The sequence below is a fragment of the Schistocerca serialis genome, chromosome 6 (assembly GCF_023864345.2).
Source record: "Schistocerca serialis cubense isolate TAMUIC-IGC-003099 chromosome 6, iqSchSeri2.2, whole genome shotgun sequence".
In the NCBI taxonomy this organism is placed as follows: Eukaryota; Metazoa; Arthropoda; class Insecta; order Orthoptera; family Acrididae; genus Schistocerca; species Schistocerca serialis.
The window spans coordinates 465639417-465659425 of NC_064643.1; the positions used below are offsets into that span (position 1 = coordinate 465639417).

General features: G+C 42.2%; 1 protein-coding gene across 1 annotated transcript in view; it reads right to left on the minus strand.

The window, feature by feature from the left end:
- The window catches only part of LOC126483843 (multiple C2 and transmembrane domain-containing protein), a 1023771-nt gene that overhangs the window by 577911 nt on the left and 425851 nt on the right, over positions 1-20009 (minus strand). Inside the window, exon 4 of the mRNA XM_050107055.1 lies at positions 14257-14336. Within this exon, the coding sequence (XP_049963012.1) occupies positions 14257-14300 (44 nt within the window). The 5' untranslated portion in view covers positions 14301-14336. The remainder of the gene's footprint in view (positions 1-14256; positions 14337-20009) is intronic.

Genomic DNA, 20009 nt, shown 5'->3' on the forward strand with positions numbered 1-20009 from the left:
ACGCCTTAGATAAGTTCGTACCGACTAAGGTCCAAAGCGAGGGGAAAGATCCACCGTGGTATAACAATCATGTACGAAAGGTACTACGGAAACAAAGAAAGCTTCATCATAGGTTTAAGAGTAGTCGAATCATAGCTGATAAGGAAAAGCTGAACGAAGCGAAAAAGAGCGTAAAGAGAGCAATGAGAGAAGCATTCAACGAATTCGAACATAAAACATTGGCAAACAATCTAAACAAGAACCCTAAAAAGTTTTGGTCATATGTAAAATCGGTAAGCGGATCTAAATCCCCTATTCAGTCACTCGTTGACCACGATGGCACCGAAACAGAGGACGACCGAAGAAAGGCAGAAATACTGAATTCAGTGTTCCGAAACTGTTTCACTGCGGAAAATCGTAACACGGTCCCTGACTTCAGCCGTCGCACGGACGCCAAAATGGAAAATATTGAAATAAACGATATCGGAATTGAAAAACAACTGCTATCACTTAGTAGCGGAAAAGCATCCGGACCAGACGAGATACCCTTAAGATTCTACAGTGATTATGCTAAAGAACTTGCCCCCTTTCTATCAGCAATTTATCGTAGATCGCTGGAAGAACGTAAAGTACCTAGCGACTGGAAGAAAGCGCAGGTCGTTTCCATTTTCAAGAAGGGTCATAAATCAGATGCGAATAATTATAGGCCCATTTCGCTTACGTCAATCTGTTGTAGAATAATGGAACATGTTTTGTGTTCTCGTATTATGACGTTCTTAGATAATACAAATCTCCTTCATCATAACCAACATGGATTCCGCAAACAGAGATCATGTGAAACTCAGCTCGCCCTATTTGCCCAAGAAATTCACAGTGCCGTAGACACTGGCGAGCAGATTGATGCCGTATTCCTGGACTTCAGGAAGGCATTTGATACGGTTCCGCACTTACGTTTAGTGAAAAAAATACGAGCTTACGGAATATCGGACCAGGTTTGTGATTGGATTCAGGATTTCCTAGAAGAAAGAACACAACATGTCATTCTTAACGGTTCAAAATCTGCAGATGTAGAGGTAATTTCGGGAGTACCGCAGGGAAGCGTGATAGGACCTTTATTGTTTACAATATACATAAATGACTTAGTTGACAACATCGGTAGCTCCGTGAGGCTATTTGCAGATGACACGGTTGTCTACAAGAAAGTAGCAACATCAGAAGACTCGTACGTACTCCAGGAGGACCTGCAGAGGATTAATGCATGGTGCGACAGCTGGCAGCTTTCCCTAAACGTAGATAAATGTAATATAATGCGCATACATAGGGGCAGAAATCCATTCCAGTACGATTATGCCATAGGTGGTAAATCATTGGAAGCGGTAACGACCGTAAAATACTTAGGAGTTACTATCCGGAGCGATCTGAAGTGGAATGATCACATAAAACAAATAGTGGGAAAAGCAGGCGCCAGGTTGAGATTCATAGGAAGAATTCTAAGAAAATGTGACTCATCGACGAAAGAAGTAGCTTACAAAACGCTTGTTCGTCCGATTCTTGAGTATTGCTCATCAGTATGGGACCCTTACCAGGTTGGATTAATAGTAGAGATAGACATGATCTAGCGAAAAGCAGCGCGATTCGTCATGGGGACATTTAGTCAGCGCGAGAGCGTTACGGAGATGCTGAACAAGCTCCAGTGGCGGACACTTCAAGAAAGGCGTTACGCAATACGGAGAGGTTTATTATCGAAATTACGAGAGAGCACATTCCGGGAAGAGATGGGCAACATATTACTACCGCCCACATATATCTCGCGTAATGATCACAACGAAAAGATCCGAGAAATTAGAGCAAATACGGAGACTTACAAGCAGTCGTTCTTCCCACGCACAATTCGTGAATGGAACAGGGAAGGGGGGATCAGATAGTGGTACAATAAGTACCCTCCGCCACACACCGTAAGGTGGCTCGCGGAGTATAGATGTAGATGTAGATGTAGAAGGTCCTGCAATCTAAGGGTAGTTAGTTGGCTAGTTAAGGGAAAAACGTGGTTTGGATTCAGACCTCTGTCAAGTCATTCTGGAGTTGTACTTCATCTTTCTCATGACTTTGAGGTTATTTAACAGCGTCGATATCGAGAAGATGATGTTTTTCAGCTTCACAAAGTCAACCCGCTACAACCAGCAGCATACTCAATTAGCAGATATCTCTCCTCAGCGGTCGGCACCACCACCTTGGGCTACGATCACGATCACTGTGAGCACGGTAAGACTGCAAACTGCGGTGCGTTTTATTAATTTCAGGTTATGTGGCAGAGTGGAGACAGAGGGACTTAACCTCGCCTACAGCTCAGTTAGTGTTCTGAGGCACTGCTTGAGTTATTCAAAATAATGCATTTTTTTCACAATGAAACTTTTGTTTTCTAGGGGATTTTCAGTCGCTAACCACTCATGAATCAGTTAATTGATTCTATTATCAGCAGTAGGCGTAACCACTATTCTAATGATTTTGCAACTCTTTGATTCCAAATTCCATTCCAATTCTGTACCCCGCTGAAATCGTGATAATTTTATTATTTTTCTACCACGTTTGAAATTATTACATGTGTGTCCTTAACTTGTTTTTTGGCCAATGTTTCAGTTGCCTTGTTCAGTGTAATGCTGGTAGCTACTCTCCGTAATTAATTACTCAATGTACATCTTGTCAAAGACGCCTTATTTCCATAGCTCTTGTGTTTCCAATCTCTTGATAAACTTTTCTATTTTTTATCTAATTTCTTCTTGAATTAAAATAAAATATCACCTATTCCAACACTTTCATTTAGTTATTGGCTTATGCCACATATTAATTGCCGAATTCTCTAACCATAAGCCAGTGAAGGAGGCCGCCTAATAGTTTCAGGAGTTGACTTTCAGCATTTATTACACGTAACAGTCGTCATATCCGTCTAATCCAGTGCTTCGTGGTGGTTTTTTATCATCTCTAAAGATAAGATATGATAAATAAGTAAGATTTGGCTATTTGCATACTCTTATTGAATTCTTTGCAGGTGTGCCAGTGCTCACAGAATACCGACTTCTGGCAATATAAACTGCGATAACTTGAGAAGTAATTGCGTTATTTATTGACGGTGTGTTTCTACAGGTACGGTAACTCAAAATATTTCTTACACTTTTAATACACCCAGATACAATGAGGTGACAAGAGTAATGGGATACCTCCTAATATCGTGGTGGACCTCCTTTTGCTAGGTGTAGTGCAGAAACTCGTTGGTCGATGGACTTAACAAGCCGTTGGAAGTCCCCTGCAGAAACTCTGAGCCAACAAGCTGCCTCTACAATCGTCCATAACTGCAAAAGTGTTGCCAGTTGCAGTCTTTTGCTCACGAACTTACCTCTCGATGGGATCGCGTCGGATGATCTGAGTGGTCAAGTAATTCCCTCAAACTGTCCAGAATGTTCTTCAAACCAATCCTGAACAACTGTGACCCTGTGACAAGGCGCATCGATGTTTGGGAAGATAAAGTCCATGAATTACTGCAAATGGTATACAAGTAGGAGAACGTAACCACTTCCAGTCAATGATCCGTTCAGTTGGACCAGAGGACCAAGTCCATTCCATGTAAACAGAGCAAACACCTTTATGGAAACACCACCAGCTAGCACAGTGCCTTGTTGGCAACTTGGGCCTATGGCTTCGTGGGGTCTGCGCCACACTCGAACCCTACCATTAGCTCTTACAAACTGAAAGCGGGACTGATCTGACCAATGTACCGTTTTCCAATAGTCTAGGGTCCAACTGATATGATCACGAGCCCTGGAGAGGCGCTGTATGCGATGTCGTGCTGTTAGCAAAGGGTTCAAAAAATGGCTCTGAGCACTATGGGACTTAACATCTATGGTCATCAGTCTCCTAGAACTTAGAACAACTTAAACCTAACTAACCTAAGGACATCACACAACACCCAGTCATCACGAGGCAGAGAAAATCCCTGACCCCGCCGGGAATCGAACCCGGGAACCCGGGCGTGGGAAGCGAGAATGCTACCGCACGACCACGAGCGTTAGCAAAGGCATTCACGTCGGTCGTCTGCTGTCATATCCCATTAACGCCAAATTTCTTCGCACTGTCCTATTGGATACTTTCGTTGTAAGTCCCAGATTGATCTCTGGGTTATTTCACGCAGTGTTGCTTACCTTTTATCACCGACAACTCTACAGAAACGTCACTCCTCTCGGTCGGCTACTTCATTGTCCATGGTGAGAGATAATGCCTACAACTTGGTGTTCTCAGCACACTCTTGACACTCTGGACCTCGGAATACAGAATTCTCTAACGATTTCCGAAATGGAATGTCCCATTCTTCCAGATCCAACCATTCCTCGTTCAAAGTCTGTTAAATCCCGTCAGGCGGCCATAATCACGTCGGAAACATTTTCACATGAAAGAACTGAGCACAAATGACAGCTGCAGCAGTAGACTGCTCTTTTATAGCTTGTATTTATTTATTTATTTATTTATTGTTCCGTGGGACCACATTTAGGAGAAGTCTCCATGGTCATGGAACGAGTCAATACATGAAATTATAACACGATTGTAGAAACAGATAAAATGAACGCGATAACACCGTCATCTGTGTATATACATATCGCTGTCCCATGATTTTTGTCACCTCAGTGTATCTGCACCATTATCGGCACGACAGATATCTCTTTCTGCACTTCTCTTTGAGTGTCTTGTAGCATTGCTGGCGTACCATTTGCATAGCTGGACGAATGGGATGGCGCAGATCTGGTAGATCACAAACTGGTGTCCAGTACACTAGATTCTTGATAATCCCCTATAGAAAAAATAAAGAGGTGTAATGTCTGGGTTCCTAGGGGGTCAAACAATATACGGTCTACCTCCCCCAACCCATAAATCTGGCAACTCACGATGCAAGAAATCCCTCACAATGTTTGCAAAATGGCATGGTGCATCACTTTATTGAAAGGTAACGTTAAGAGGAAGTTGTGGCACAACATACAGCTCCTACAAGTTGCATTGCCTGTAGGTTCTGTGAAGAAGAATGGGCCTATGACCTTGTTCTTCAACAATTCACACGCACATTCATTTTCGAAGGGCCACCTTCGCACACAGAAAACATTTTGAGTTACCATACTTGCAGAAGCAAATCGCCAATAAATATCTCAGTTGTGTCTTACATTATTACCTTTTGTATTATTATACGTTTAACCCGGACACCCTGCATTTTCCAAAGTATTGCAGTATGGTCGATGCATTAATAGAGGCGTAACTTAACCAGTTGGTCTTGTGAGTGTAGTGCTTTGACAAAAATGGCGACGAGGGAGAGAAAGTGTTTTTGGTGTTGGAATATGCGAGATGTTTGTCTGTTACAACAGTGCAACGTACATTCAGAAGGAATTATGGAACCAACCATCATTTAATTACAGCAGTGTGGGTTGCTATCGACGAATTATGAATACTGGTTGTCTCTGTAAATAGAAAAATACCGGTCGACCAAGTGTGCCAGATGCAAGCACTGAGAGGAAGAGAGGAAGTTTCGTACGCAGTCCAAAAAAATGAATGGTCTTCCGAAGCCACGTACTTGGAATACTACAGTAAACTGTATAGAAGATTTAGCGACAGCAGTTACATTTCAGACCGTACCTTCTGCAGCTCGTTCAACAATCAAAACCGGAAGATTAAGGCCGGTGACTTCAATTTTGCATAACAATGCAGTAGGCACTTGGGGATGAAGATTTCGCTTCCAAACTGATACTCATCGACAAGGTAACCCTCTGTTATTTGCAGAGGATAAAAGCAAAATTGTGACACTGTCGGGCACTAAACGTTCTCATGAAATTTTGGGGAATGAATGAGACTCGCCCGAGAGTTGATGTTTTCTGTGCAGTGTCACGGAAAAGGCCCTTTTTTTGTAAGAAGGCTGTGACAGATACCTCTTAACCTGGTAGTTAGCAGCTATGATTGTTTCCATAACTGACTGCTGTTTCCGCGAATTTCATGTTCCAACGCGACCGGGCAATAGATATGCGTCTTTGCATAAACGACGAACTTTATCGTCGCTGGATTGGGCGTAGTGATGAAGATGATGAGGCTCACCTTGGATCCCCTTGTCGTCTGGCTTTTTCTTTGGGGATAAATTAAAGATCGTGTTTAAGTACCCAGGCTGCCAAGGACACTGGAGCAGCTTAGGGAATGCAACAGTGCTGCTGTGATGACCACTGACAGGATTTTGCTACATAAGGTGTGGAACAAACTTGACTACCGAACGGACGTGTGTCGCGTGAGCAGATGGGCACAAATAGAAAAAAATTGTAGACGCCAAAATACAAACTTGGTGAGTTTGCGGCTATGTTCATGCACCAGTCATATTTGTACACGTAGTAGTTTGGAAAATACAGAGCTCTGCAAACGAATGTTTCACTTATAGTCGCCATGTACTTTTCCATACACATGTAAAACGTGTTTGATCCATTTTCGCACCTCAAAAGTTTAACCACTGTCCACGACTTTTGCGAGGTTCTTACCGGGATTCAGATGAAACTACAGGGAACCGAATCATGGAAAAAAGCTTGATCGCAAGACGTAATTACGGCAAAAAAAAAACCAAGTGCAGGTGAGCGGGGCGTGGGTGTAAGCAATGGATGGTACATGGCTCAACGAAATTATTTGCGTATAACTGACCGACTTTATCCATCAATGCCAAATGGCTTATGACGATGTGGTAACTCTTTTTAAGTTCCTAGAAAATCATATGCTCATTCCTAGCAACGCCACATTAACCTTGAACCTTGTGAAACCAACTGCACTAATTTATACGCCAAATTAACTTTTCACGCGCATAAGCATATACCACGTGTGTGTGTGTGTGTGTGTGTGTGTGTGTGTGTGTGTGTGTGTGCGTGCGCATGTGTGTGTATGCGTGTGTGTGAAATACACGTGGCATATGCTTATGCTGGCAAAAGTTAGTTTGGGGTATAAATTTGTGCAGCTGATTCCACAAGGTTTGCGGTTAATATGACAGTTCTATCGTAACTACGTCTTGCGATCCAGCTTTTTCGCTGACCCATTTGTTTGATTTCCTGATTCTTCTAATGACACCTAATATACACTGATGATACGAGACATTATGAACACCTGCATAACAGTGCATTGGTCCTCCTTTGCGACTCAAAACAGCATTCTGCATTTCATGGTATCGATATGTCCTTGGTAGGTTTCCGGTGGTATGTGGCACTGGATGCCTACGCACAGGTCACACAATTCCCTTGGACCCGGTAATGTCCAAGATGTGTTCCGTCGGGGTCCGCTCAGGCGAATATGGTGACCAAGACATCAATGTGAATTCACTATCATGCTGCTGAAACGACTACACCACGTCTCTGGGCTTGTGTCAGTGACAACTTTCCTGCTGGAAGATGCCATCGCCGTTGGGGAAAACATGAAGTCCTGCAGGTGATCCGTAACAATGTACATGTAGTCAACAGTTGTCACGGGTTCTTCAGTTAGTACCAGAAGCCATATGGAAGTCCAGGTGAATGTCCCCAGTAGCGTAATACTGCGGCCGCTGGTCTGCATCAGAGGTGCAGTGCATGTTTCGTGTAGCCTTTCCCCAGGATGACGGAGTACCCATAGGCCACCATCGACGATGAATAACCAGAAATGTGATTAGTACGACAAGATGACATGTTTCCATTGATCCCGGCCCAATCGCGATGAACTTACGTCCACTGCATTCATAACTGATGGTAGTGTTGGATTAACACGGGAACACGTAGGAGTCGTCAGCTAGCGAGTCTGTTCAACAATGTGCGCTGAACGATGTGCTCCGAAAACACTTGTTCCTATACCGTCATTGTCCTCTGTCGCTGAGTCTGCTACATATCGCCACATGCCCTGCTTTACAGAGCTGGCAAGCATCTGATCTCCGCGTTCTGTGATAAGGCGCGGGCGTCCAACATCTTGTCCCGTAGTCACCGTTTCACCGTCCTTCAACCACTTTTCATAGATGACTACGACGGTAGTGCGCGAACAGCCAATCAGCTTCGACGTTTCCGAGAACTCGTTGCAGGCGCCGCGCCATAACAATATGGTCTTTGTCAAATTTGCTGACGTCAGTGGATCTGCTCATTTGCGGCCGATATCGTCACCAGTATGGTTTTCCATTCGTCTCTTCTGTATTTATATACTTTACCTACAGCGCTCCATACCCGCTACGCCACCAGGGGTGGACAATGGTCATAATGTTTTGGCTCATCAGCGTATGTATTTACGTGTATGACATCATTCGTAGTGCTTTCTACTTCTGCAGTATACGACAGGTTTTACGGACACCATGTGATATAGTTCGTAATTAGTTTCTATTGAAAGTGGCGCAGAGAGGGAAGCAGGTTATTCTTGGCTGGGAAATTTGACAGGGTGAATCCTAATAGAGTTTAGCTTTTTCTCTGTAAGAGCTAGATGCTGGATAATGCTGGCGATGACATGAAGATTCATTCACGCATGAAGAATCGGAGAATCGCATACAAACTAGCAAACCAGCAGAGTCCAGACTATTCTGTAAGATGAAAGTTGTACATTTATGATGCTATGGAGGCTAGCACAGGAAAACTTGTGATTCCAGAAAATGCGAGGCATTTAATGGAATGTCATCGTCATCATGTGCTAGTGGTTAAACTCTGATGTCGCTGCAACTATTTTCTTCGGTCTCCCGCTTCTTTTTTCATTGTAGTTCTGATATGACAGCATCCTCTCCAGGTCTCTGAAGAATTGTTTCCTTGGTCATCTCGCCCCTTTTTACCCGGTATCTCGTCTTGAAAATATATGTGATCATTGTATTGTACGCTGAAGAGCCAAAGAAACTGGTACACCTGCCTAATATCGTGTGGGGCCCCCGCGAGCACGCAAAAGTGTCGCAACACGGCGTGACATGGACTCCGCTAATACCTGAAGTAGTGCTGGAGGGAACTGACACTATGAATTCTGCAGGGCTGTCCATAAATCTGCAAGAGTACGAGGGGATGGAGATCTCTTCTGAACAGCACGTTACAAAGCATCCCAGATATCTACATCTACAGACATACTCCGCAATCCACCATACGGTGCGTGGCGGAGGGTACCTCGTACCACAACTAGCATCTTCTCTCCTTGTTCCACTCCCAAACAGAACGAGGAAAAAATGACTGCCTATATGCCCCTGTACGAGCCCTAATCTCTCTTATCTTTGTGGTCTTTCCGCAAAATGTAATTTGGCAGCAGTAAAATTGTACTGCAGTCAGCCTCAAATGCTGGTTCTCTAAATTTCCTCAGTAGCGATTCACGAAAAAAACGCCTCCTTTCCTCTAGAGACTCCCACCCGAGTTCCTGAGGCATTTTCGTAACACTCGCGTGATGATCAATCCTACCAGTAACAAATCTACATTTACATCTACATCTATATCTACATTTATACTCCGCAAGCCACCCAACGGTGTGTGGCGGAGGGCACTTTACGTGCCTCTGTCATTACCTCCCTTTCCTGTTCCAGTCGCGTATGGTTCGCGGGAAGAACGACTGTCTGAAAGCCTCCGTGCGCGCTCTAATCTCTCTAATTTTACATTCGTGATCTCCTCGGAAGGTATAAGTAGGGGGAAGCAATATATTCGATACCTCATCCAGAAACGCACCCTCTCGAAACCTGGCGAGCAAGCTACACCGCGATGCAGAGCGCCTCTCTTGCAGAGTCAGCCACTTGAGTTTGTTAAACATCTCCGTAACGCTATCACGGTTACCAAATAACCCTGTGACGAAACGCGCCGCTCTTCTTTGGATCTTCTCTATCTCCTCCGTCAACCCGATCTGGTACGGATCCTACACTGATGAGCAATACTCAAGTATAGGTCAAACGAGTGTTTTGTAAGCCACCTCCTTTGTTGATGGACTAAATTTTCTAAGGACTCTCCCAATGAATCTCAACCTGGTACCCGCCTTACCAACAATTAATTTTATATGATCATTCCACTTCAAATCGTTCCGCACGCATACTCCCAGATATTTTACAGAAGTAACTGCTACCAGTGTTTGTTCCGCTATCATATAATCATACAATAAAGGATCCTTCTTTCTATGTATTCGCAATACATTACATTTGTCTATGTTAAGGGTCAGTTGCCACTCCCTGCACCAAGTACCTATCCGCTGCAGATCTTCCTGCATTTCGCTACAATTTTCTAATGCTGCAACTTCTCTGTATACTACAGCATCATCCGCGAAAAGCCGCATGGAACTTCCGACACTATCTAGCAGCCCGCCTCTGAATTGCTTCTATGTCCTCCCTCAATCCGACCTGATAGGGATCCCAAACGCTCGAGCAGTACTCAAGATTAGGTCGTATTAGTGTTTTATAACCGGTCTCCTTTACAGATGAACCACATCTTCCCAAAATTCTATCAATGAACCGAAGACGACGATCCGCTTTCCCCACAACTGCCATCACATGCTTGTCCCACTTCATATCGCTCTGCAATGTTACGCCCAAATATTTAATCGACGTTACTGTGTCAAGCGCTACACTACTAATGGAGTATTCAAACATTACAGGATTCTTTTTCCTATTCATCTGCATTAATTTACATTTATCTATATTTAGAGTTAGCAGCCATTCTTTCCACCAATTACAAATCCTGTCCAAGTCATCTTGTATCCTCCTACAGTCACTCAACGACGACACCTTCCCGTACACCACAGCATCATCAGCAAACAGCCGCACATTGCTATCCACCCAATCCAAAAGATCATTTATGTAGATAGAAAACAACAGCGGACTTACCACACTTACCTGGAGCACTCCAGATGATACCCTCACCTCCGATGAACACTCACCAATAATGTTCATGTCTACGGAACTTGGTGGCCAGCGGAAGAGTGTTCCTGGAACCAATCTGTACCAATTCTGAACATGTGGGGTGTCGCATTGTCTTGCTGGAATTGCCCAAGTCCGTCTGAATGCACAATGGACATGAATGGAAGCAGGTGATCATACAGGATGCTTCTGTGCATGTCACGTGTCAGTCGTATCTAGACGTATCAGGGGTCCCATATGACTCAAACTGCACACGCCCCACACCATTACAGAGCCTCCACCAGCTTAAACAGTCCCCCGCTGACATACAGGTCCATGGATTCATGAGCTTGTCTCCATACCCATAGACGTCCATCCGCTCGATAGAATTTGAAACGAGACTCGTCCGACCAGGCAACATTTTTCCAGTCATCAACAGTCCAATGTCGATGTTGACGGGCCCAGGCGAGGCGTAAAGCTTTGTGTCGTGCAGTCATCAAGGGTACACGAACATGCCTTCGGCTCCGATAGCCCATATCGATGATGTTTCGTTGAATGGTTCGCAAGCTGATACTTGTTGGTGGCGAAGCATTAAAATCTGCAGCAATTTGCGGAAGGGTTGCACTTCTGTCACGTTGAACTATTCTCCTCAGTCGTCGTTGGTTCCGTTCTTGCAGGATCTCTTTCTGGCCGCAGCGATGTCGGAGATTTAACGTTTTACCGGACTCCTGATATTTGCGGTACACGCGTGAAATGGTCGTACGGGAAAATCCCCACTTCATCGCTACCTCGGAGATGCTGTGTCCCATCGCTCGTTCACCGACTATAACACCACGTTCAAACTCACTTAAATCTTGATAACCTGCCATTTTAGCAGCTGTAACAGTTCTAACAACTGCACCAGACACTTGTTGTCTTATATAGGCGCTGCCGACCACAGCGCCGTATTCTACCTGTTTACGTATCTCTGTGTTTGAACACGCGTAGATATACTAGTTTCTTTGGCGCTTCAGTGTATGATACAGAAATTATTTTTCGACCTTTCTATTTCCTTGAGTAAATGTCTTACCTGTCCTGACTTGCTTTCCTTTGCGTTCGGCTTGTTCTAATTATTCTCAAGTATATGCAATCTTTATTTCCGCTGCTTTTAGCTGCTGTTGCTCGTATTTAGTCATTGTCCATCTCTCACATACCTACAGCAGCAAGACTTCTCGCTTTGATGTTCATGAATTTTGTTGTGAATGTAGTAACTGAATGCTACTATTGATTAACCCTAAACGTCCACGATATCAGAAAAGTATTGCGCTAGTACAGCTTCTTAAAGTCGGATGTTGCACAGTACGATTATTAAACACATGTCTGTCGATATCAGGAAAAACCGCCAATATCCCCTATTACAGCAGTGGATAAACTATCTATATACATGATTAAGTTTGTACGGTACCCTCAGCATGTGTGTCCTTCTCTCACTTGGCTAATTTTATTTAATCATCTTTGATGAATAGGGTAAGAGATATATTCTTATAGAATTAATATTTTTCAATCACATATCCTTTTCTCGGTATTGTAATAGTTTTGTAGAAATATTCGGAATTCCCCTATTCTCGTAACAGAGCATCATTACCATGAATAAGAAATTTTCATTTTTGCCCTGCATATTTTTAAAGGTTTGTCTTGGTATGACGTCAGTGGCAATTCATTACTTTTCTATCCGTTAGATTCTGCACGGAGTGCTCAAATTCATCTGTAGCAGTAGTATTCTTTCCAACATTTACATACTGCTTCATTGTTATTACGTTTTCATAGCTTATCCAGATATTTGCTTTCTGCTCTGGTGGTTTTATTTTGAAGAACGTTGCATTTTATTTTCCAGTCTTTTTGGGCCCTTTCAGGTCTCTTGTACAGTAACAGTTGTCTCACTGTTTTTGTTTCTCTATACTTAGTGTAAGCAACATGGATTTTTATCCTCTTATTAGCTAGCTTTTATTAAGTTGTTCTTGTGGACGAAAATGGAAAAAGTAGACAAACACTCACAACCGAGGGCTTTAGGTGTTGCAGACAGGTGGAGAGGTAGATTGGTACAAGGGAAAAATAAATGGTGAAACAAATCGAACCAATCTATGTTCCTACATTTAACTCCAATATTATTATGGCCTGTGAGGGTCGTTGATGGATGATGGATTTGGATTCTGAGCATTGTCGTCGGTTCCCTTTCTTCATCACTCTGCTGTCAACATTAGATTGCACTGCATTCTTGCCTTCAGAACTGTAGTCGTAGTACACGGTAGGGCTGCTGATAAAATATCGATATATCGACACTTTACCCATAAGTGTCGATATATATATCTGCGATATTCTTTCCCCGATATACAGATATATCGATATCAAAACGGCGATGTTGAATGCCGATGTTTTTATTTTAATTTTTTTTCTGTAAATATTTGAAACTGTTCTTTTGAAATTGTAACAGAACATAATCTTACTTTCACTGTGTGAAGTAGTCTCACTACTTTTTGAGCTTTCATCACATCCAACCTTTCTCTTTGACCGTGTGAAGAAAGTATATGTGGCACAAAAGAAGAACTCCGATTGCACAGAGGAGGTGGTGGTGTGAATGGAATAGCCAGATTTCCGATGCGAAGAAACAGCGCGCCAGTTGCGTTAAAAACAATTTTTTATACAACTAGTATGCTATTTCTTCACATCGACATCCTTCAGAGACAGGTGCTGAAAATGACGAACAACAATGTAACTGACAAGATTGGTGCTTGCAGCGGGCGGAGACGTGTGAGTGGAAGTGCAGACGTAATCGGCGCTCGACGATACCAACAGAAACTGCAGCGTTTAGCTTCACCACGCTATTTTGACACCATAGCTGCTATGTCGCTGGTGTTTGCAAAAATGAAAAAAAAAACCAGGGAAGTCGACATGATGTGTTCCGTGTAAATGCGACATGTGACGAAACCGAACGATGGACCCATCAGACACATTTTATCGTGCCACTTTCATGCAGTTACTATTGTTAGCAATGTGTTTATCGCCATGAGTGAACGTACATTGTTTTCTTTCAATTCTTGCTCTAAGGGGGATAGGTTGGCTGCTAGCTTGATGATTTACAGAATATCTAATAATAAATCAATACTTACATTTTCAACTCTAAAACCGGCAATATATTTCTAATGTGTAGCCGATATTTTTAAAGGCAGGTATATATTTTTTTTCCGCCGATATTGATTCTTTCGATAAATAGACAGCCGATGATGATATTTCTTAAATATAGATGTATTGAATCCCGATATTTTTAAAAATATCAGCAGTCCTGGTACATCGGTGATACAGTCGAATGAAATTTGCTTCTATGTGTACTGGGTTGTAATATCCTGGGAAGGGTCTCATGGAATAAATAATGTTAGTGAGAGAAGACACTTGCAACTCACCTGCCCAGGTCCAGCTTGCTGACGTCGAGGTAGGCGGAGCCCATGAAGTCGTCCTGCAGGCCCCAGTCATAATCAAACACCTGTGGGGCAGAAAACGGAAAGTTTCATTGAGGTCGCAGGCAGGAGGGGATCATACCACTGAAGTTCACTTTACCTATTTTGGGTCCAGTTGTTAAGCAGCAGTTCTTCCACAGTGTTTATTTCCAAGAATACCCGTCGAAAAAATGAAGAGTCTTTTGTGTTAATAGATCGATACAGACTTCAGCTAGTTGGTTCAGGCACCAGAAGTATGTTAGAGGTTCAGATTGCATTTTTATGGCCTTTTTTTATAAAATGATATTGACATCCTTCTCAGGAAATGCAGCAGGCATGTTACACACAAATGAAGAAGGCAAAACAGAAGTGAACCAAAATGGAACTCACAACACAGAGAACGATGCAGGTGGTATATACGAGAGCGACTTGATGTGTTAAACTAGCAACTTGTACACACCAGAATGTATTAGGACATTATACATTTTAAATACTATATAAGGGTGCGAAAGTAACACCTCTCGCAGGTGTTTCTAAACTGCCCTTATAAACTCGTAGCAGTTACAACGAGAATAGAAGGTCTTGTCCCTCAAGTTGTACACTCGCTCACTCATCTTGCATTGCACCTCCGCATCTTGATCCATAGTACAACAATGGTTACTACATGTACTCGCTTGTTACAAATGTACAGCCCTTAGATCAAGAGGTGACTTATCTGTAACGTATACTACATGGTCCAGTGTCTGAGAACCCTATATTTAATGCGAGATTTAAGGTGTAAATCATTTACAAATTTTAATTTAAGTTACATAACAATCATTCTTACAATCATTTAAATGTTTTTATATATTGCTTGTTGATTTTATTGCACTTAATGACGCTGCAGTATTTCATTTGTTGTTTTATATTGTTGTGCGGTTTTTTAAATAGTACAGTACATATAAAAGAACTGTTAAAGAACTGAATTTTACATTCTGATAAGTTACAGTTCCGCCGTGGTAAGTTAATATTCACATAAAACTAAATTCCATGGTTTAAAATTACACATAAAAATTTCACTCAGTAGATACAAAAAGAAGGCCGGAAAAATTGACTTCAGTTCTGGGATCAATAATTTTTCTCTAACAGCACCTTAGAATACGTTTAATCTTGACCATTAAGGTATTTCATTGGAGAAACCGATAGCTCCCGAACGCCATTATCCTCAAATGCTTCTTCAGAATGATCTTCTTGTTCGCTAGCGTAACTGTGTTCACGGGCTATTGCAAAATCGTTATTTTCGTCTCACTTTTTTGCGAACACATTTTGTACCATACTGAAGGAAACAGGTACGTACTTCACGAGGCACGGACTAGGAAAACCCCAACACGTCTCAACAAAACGTGCCAACAACAAACAAAGAAGACGATAATGTAACACCGGCAGTGAAACGATTTAAGTGTGTGTGGGTGGGGGGGGGGGGGAGGGAGGGAAGGGGGGGGGGAGGGATAGAGAAGCCTTACGCCAGAAATAAACTTGCACCGTCTGAGAGGCCATACCTCCCGAGTTGAGGGCTAGAGCCATAATAATTTACTGCCGTGCTTTCACAAAGCAGACGCAGTAAATTGTAGCATACTGTTTGACGGTCTTTTTCCTATAGCACGGCGCTTGGACATTTTAAGTGTGAAATGGAAAATTTGGCTATAATCATTCACCAGCTCCGATTAAATAAGTATCTATTCCCAACAATAAATATAAAAATTAAAATGATATTTGAACGAAACAAGAACCTTGCTCTCCACGCTACTCTACCCTGGACAAGCAACTTTATCACTGAGCAACTACGACATACAAACATTTGAATCTGCTTATTGTACTCATATCTTGGTGTCCCCCTACAATTTTTACACCCCCACACCCCGCCACAACACTTCCCTCCATTACTAAACTGACTATTCCTTGGTGCCTCAGGATGTTTTCTGTCAACCGCTTCCTTCATTTAGTCACGTTATGCCATACATTTCTTTTCTCCCCATTCAGATTCAGTACATCCTCATTTCTTATTCGACCTACCCAGGTAATCTTCAGCATTCTTCTGTAGCACTACATTTCAAAAGCTTCTATACTCTCCTGTCGACGCTGTTTATTGTTAACGTTACACTTCGGTATGAGGTTACATTCTATACATATAATTATAGAAAAGTTGTCTTAACATTTAAATTTATATCCGATGTTTAAGAAATTGTACTTTTCAGAAACGCTTCTCTTAATATTCTCAATCTGCGTTTTACATCATTTCCATTTCGGCCTTCGTAAATTATTTTGCTGTTTAAATACCAAAACTCATCTATTATTTTGTCTGTGTCATTTTCTAATCTAACTCTATCAGCATCACCTGATTAAATTCGGATACCTGCAATTACCCTTCTTTTACTTTTGTTGGTGTACATCTTATAATACCTTTTCAAGACATTATTCATTTCACAAAAATGAACGGTCAAGTCCTTTGCCATCTCTGATAGAATTACAATGTCGTCGGCTAACCTCAAATTTTTTATTAATTCTACAATAGCTGTAATTTCCTGCGCTAATTTCTTTACTGCTTGCTTCATGCACTGCTTAAATAACATCGGGAATAGACTACAACCTTTGTCTCACTTCCTTCTGAGCAACTGCTCCCGTTTCATATCCTTCGTCTCATAACCGAGTCTGCCGGCCGGTGTGGCCGTGCGGTTCTAGGCGCTTCAGTCTGAAACCGCGTGGCCGCTACGGTCGCAGGTTCGAATCCTGCCCCGGGCATGGATGTGTGCGATGTCCTTAGGTTAGTTAGGTTTAAGTAGTTCTAAGTTCTAGGGGACTGATGACCACAGATGTTAAGTCCCATAGTGCTCAGAGCCAAATGGTTCAAATGGCTCTGAGCACTATGGGACTCAACTGCTGAGGTCATTAGTCCCCTAGAACTTAGAACTAGTTAAACCTAACTAACCTAAGGACATCACAAACATCCATTCCCGAGACAGGATTCGAACCTGCGACCGTAGCGGTCTTGCGGCTCCAGACTGCAGCGCCTTTAACCGCACGGCCACTTCGGCCGGCTTGCTCAGAGCCATTTGAACCATAACCGAGTCTGGTATAAGTTGTAGATAACTTTTCGCTCTCTGTGTTTTATCCCTGCTACGTTCATAATTTCAAGGAGTGTATTAGAGTCAGCATGGTCAAAATCTTTCACTAAATGCACAAATGCTGTAAATATTGATTTTTCTGTGTTCAATCTATCTTTTGATGCAAGGTCAGTATAACCTTGCATGTTTTTACACAAATAAAACTATTTTGCAGATTAATTTAATATTTAGCTGACATTAATATGCGACATATTCCGAAATAAGAAAAACAAAATTACATTGCTATTAACGCTACTTCTATGCCAGAAGTAAAACTATTCACTTTTCCTCCGTACTGTGAGAATGATGATATTGGCACCTGGTAAAGGGAACGAAAGAAGAAAGAACAGGACTTAACGTCCCGTCGAAAACGAGGTGATTAGAGATGGAGTGTATGTTACGATGGAGGAAGGATAGGGAAGGAAAGCAGCCTTTTCTACTTCAAATAAATCACGCTGATATTTTGGGACGCCACGGAAAAACTAAATCAGGTTGGCCGGATGGAGGTTAAACTACCGTACCCTCGACTGAGAGAGCAGTTTCTTCAAAGTGAGACATCTCGCTCGTTTGTAACACCGCCATCGAGATATGAGTAAAATTTAAATTATGCATGTAGAATCATTATATGCAGAGAACCCTTTAACATCCTGCCTACAATAGACTGCCCTGCATTAGGATTCACTCTGACGGTAATTCCAAGAAAACATCTGTTTGAAGGTTCATTCAAGAAGAAATAAGCCGGAGAGTGTAAAACGAAAGCCACTGAAGAGTTCGTAATGCCATTGCCTACGGGAGAAAGTGCGCTTCCTAGAAGAGCGCTGAGTTCCAAATTTTTCTCGAGAAGGACATGGGCTATACTCACGTGACAATAGAGCGAGCACGAGCACGCGCACGCGCACGCGCACGTGCGTGGCGTACCTGGGTAGTTCGATACTCGATGCGCAGCTTTAAAAGCTGTCTCAAACACAACCCCTCCCCCTCCCCACAATCAACACCAGCTCCAAAGAAACGTCAAATAATGTCTTTGGGGGTAGCAATTTTAGATACCAGTGATTAACTAAGTGAAGTATAACCTTACTTATTTTGTAAACAGTTTTTGTGATTCGAAACAAATAAGTATAACCCATTTTATAGATAACATAGTGTAACTGATTAGTAATGAATCACTACAAATAACCAAAGATCTTCTTAGTGACAGGTGACTTTAAAATGTAGCTTAGAATCTCTTTCTTCGAACTTTTTCTGCTGAAAGTTTTTAAATTGAGTCATCGATATGATACCAGTAGCTACACTATTTTTGGTCAGCAAAATTGCCGATCAAGAGAGGCGTGTCCGACTTGTAGTGGACTTAAAATAATTCTTTATTAATTTGAGTTTCGACGAACACCTTTCACATGACGATACCGAAACATGCAAAGTTAAGAGAATTCTTATCACCAAAATGAGATTGGGAACAGATTCGGAAAATTCGTATCCATTCACGAACTGTAAGAATCTTAATTCTGTCCAAGCAAGAGACACTACTTCTAGAACATTGGCAACTTGCAGTAATTTTATTAGGCGTGCAACGATACAATGTTGATAAATTTCATCATAATTGTCAACAAAACGTTTTACAACCGTGCGAAGACTCGTTTCTAATGTTTTAATCAGATTGCGATCTAGTATGTTTCATGGTTTAGCAACGTGTCTCGATTTCTTGTAGAAATCGTCGATTCACTGTAACACTGACTTCCTAAGTTTCTGGTGCAAATTCAGTGTCTCATTTGCAGTCTTCTCTCCAGGCATTATTGTCTTCTTCCTGATAGTCCTAGTTTTTCCACATTTCGTTACATGTGTCCTTTGAAAATTGAAGTGCTTCTTGAAAAAGATAATTTATCTTGTACTTCAAAAAGAGCTTTAGACTTGTTATCGTCGTACTACGCATTCCGAAGCTTCCTCCAGGTCTCTGTAAACGCTTCTTCTAAGACAATACACCGTGAAACGAAAAAACACAGAAAAAAGAAGTCTTGCAAATCAGGAAAACAGTTTGAGGAGGTCCTCTTGTTTCTATGGTTTCCGAAAAATCTGGCAGTTCCTCAGTGGCACTGACAATCTTGTTAAAGCATTGAAACATCATCTTAATAGCTTCGTACCGAGCACCCATCGTGTATCTTTAACTCTCATAACAGTAATTATTGGTTTGATCCGTTGAACATAGTTCCCCATATGCATTACATAATTAAAAAAATATATAACGATTGTGGAAGGACCACTACATCCAAGAACTTGCTATCGCAGTTACTTGGCGTAACAAAAATGGCTCTGAGCACTATGGGAGTTAACTACTGTGGTCATCAGTCCCCAAGAACTTAGAACTACTTAAACCTAACTAACCTAAGGACATCACATACATCCATGCCCGAGGCAGGATTCGAACCTGCGACCGTAGCAGTCGCGCGGTTCCGGACTGCGCGCCTAGAACCGCTAGACCACCGCGGCCGGCACCACTTGGCGTAACAGATACATCTACCGTCTACCTGATCTTCAAGCAATTCATAATTTAATATAGGTATATCATTACATCTATTCAGCTACATA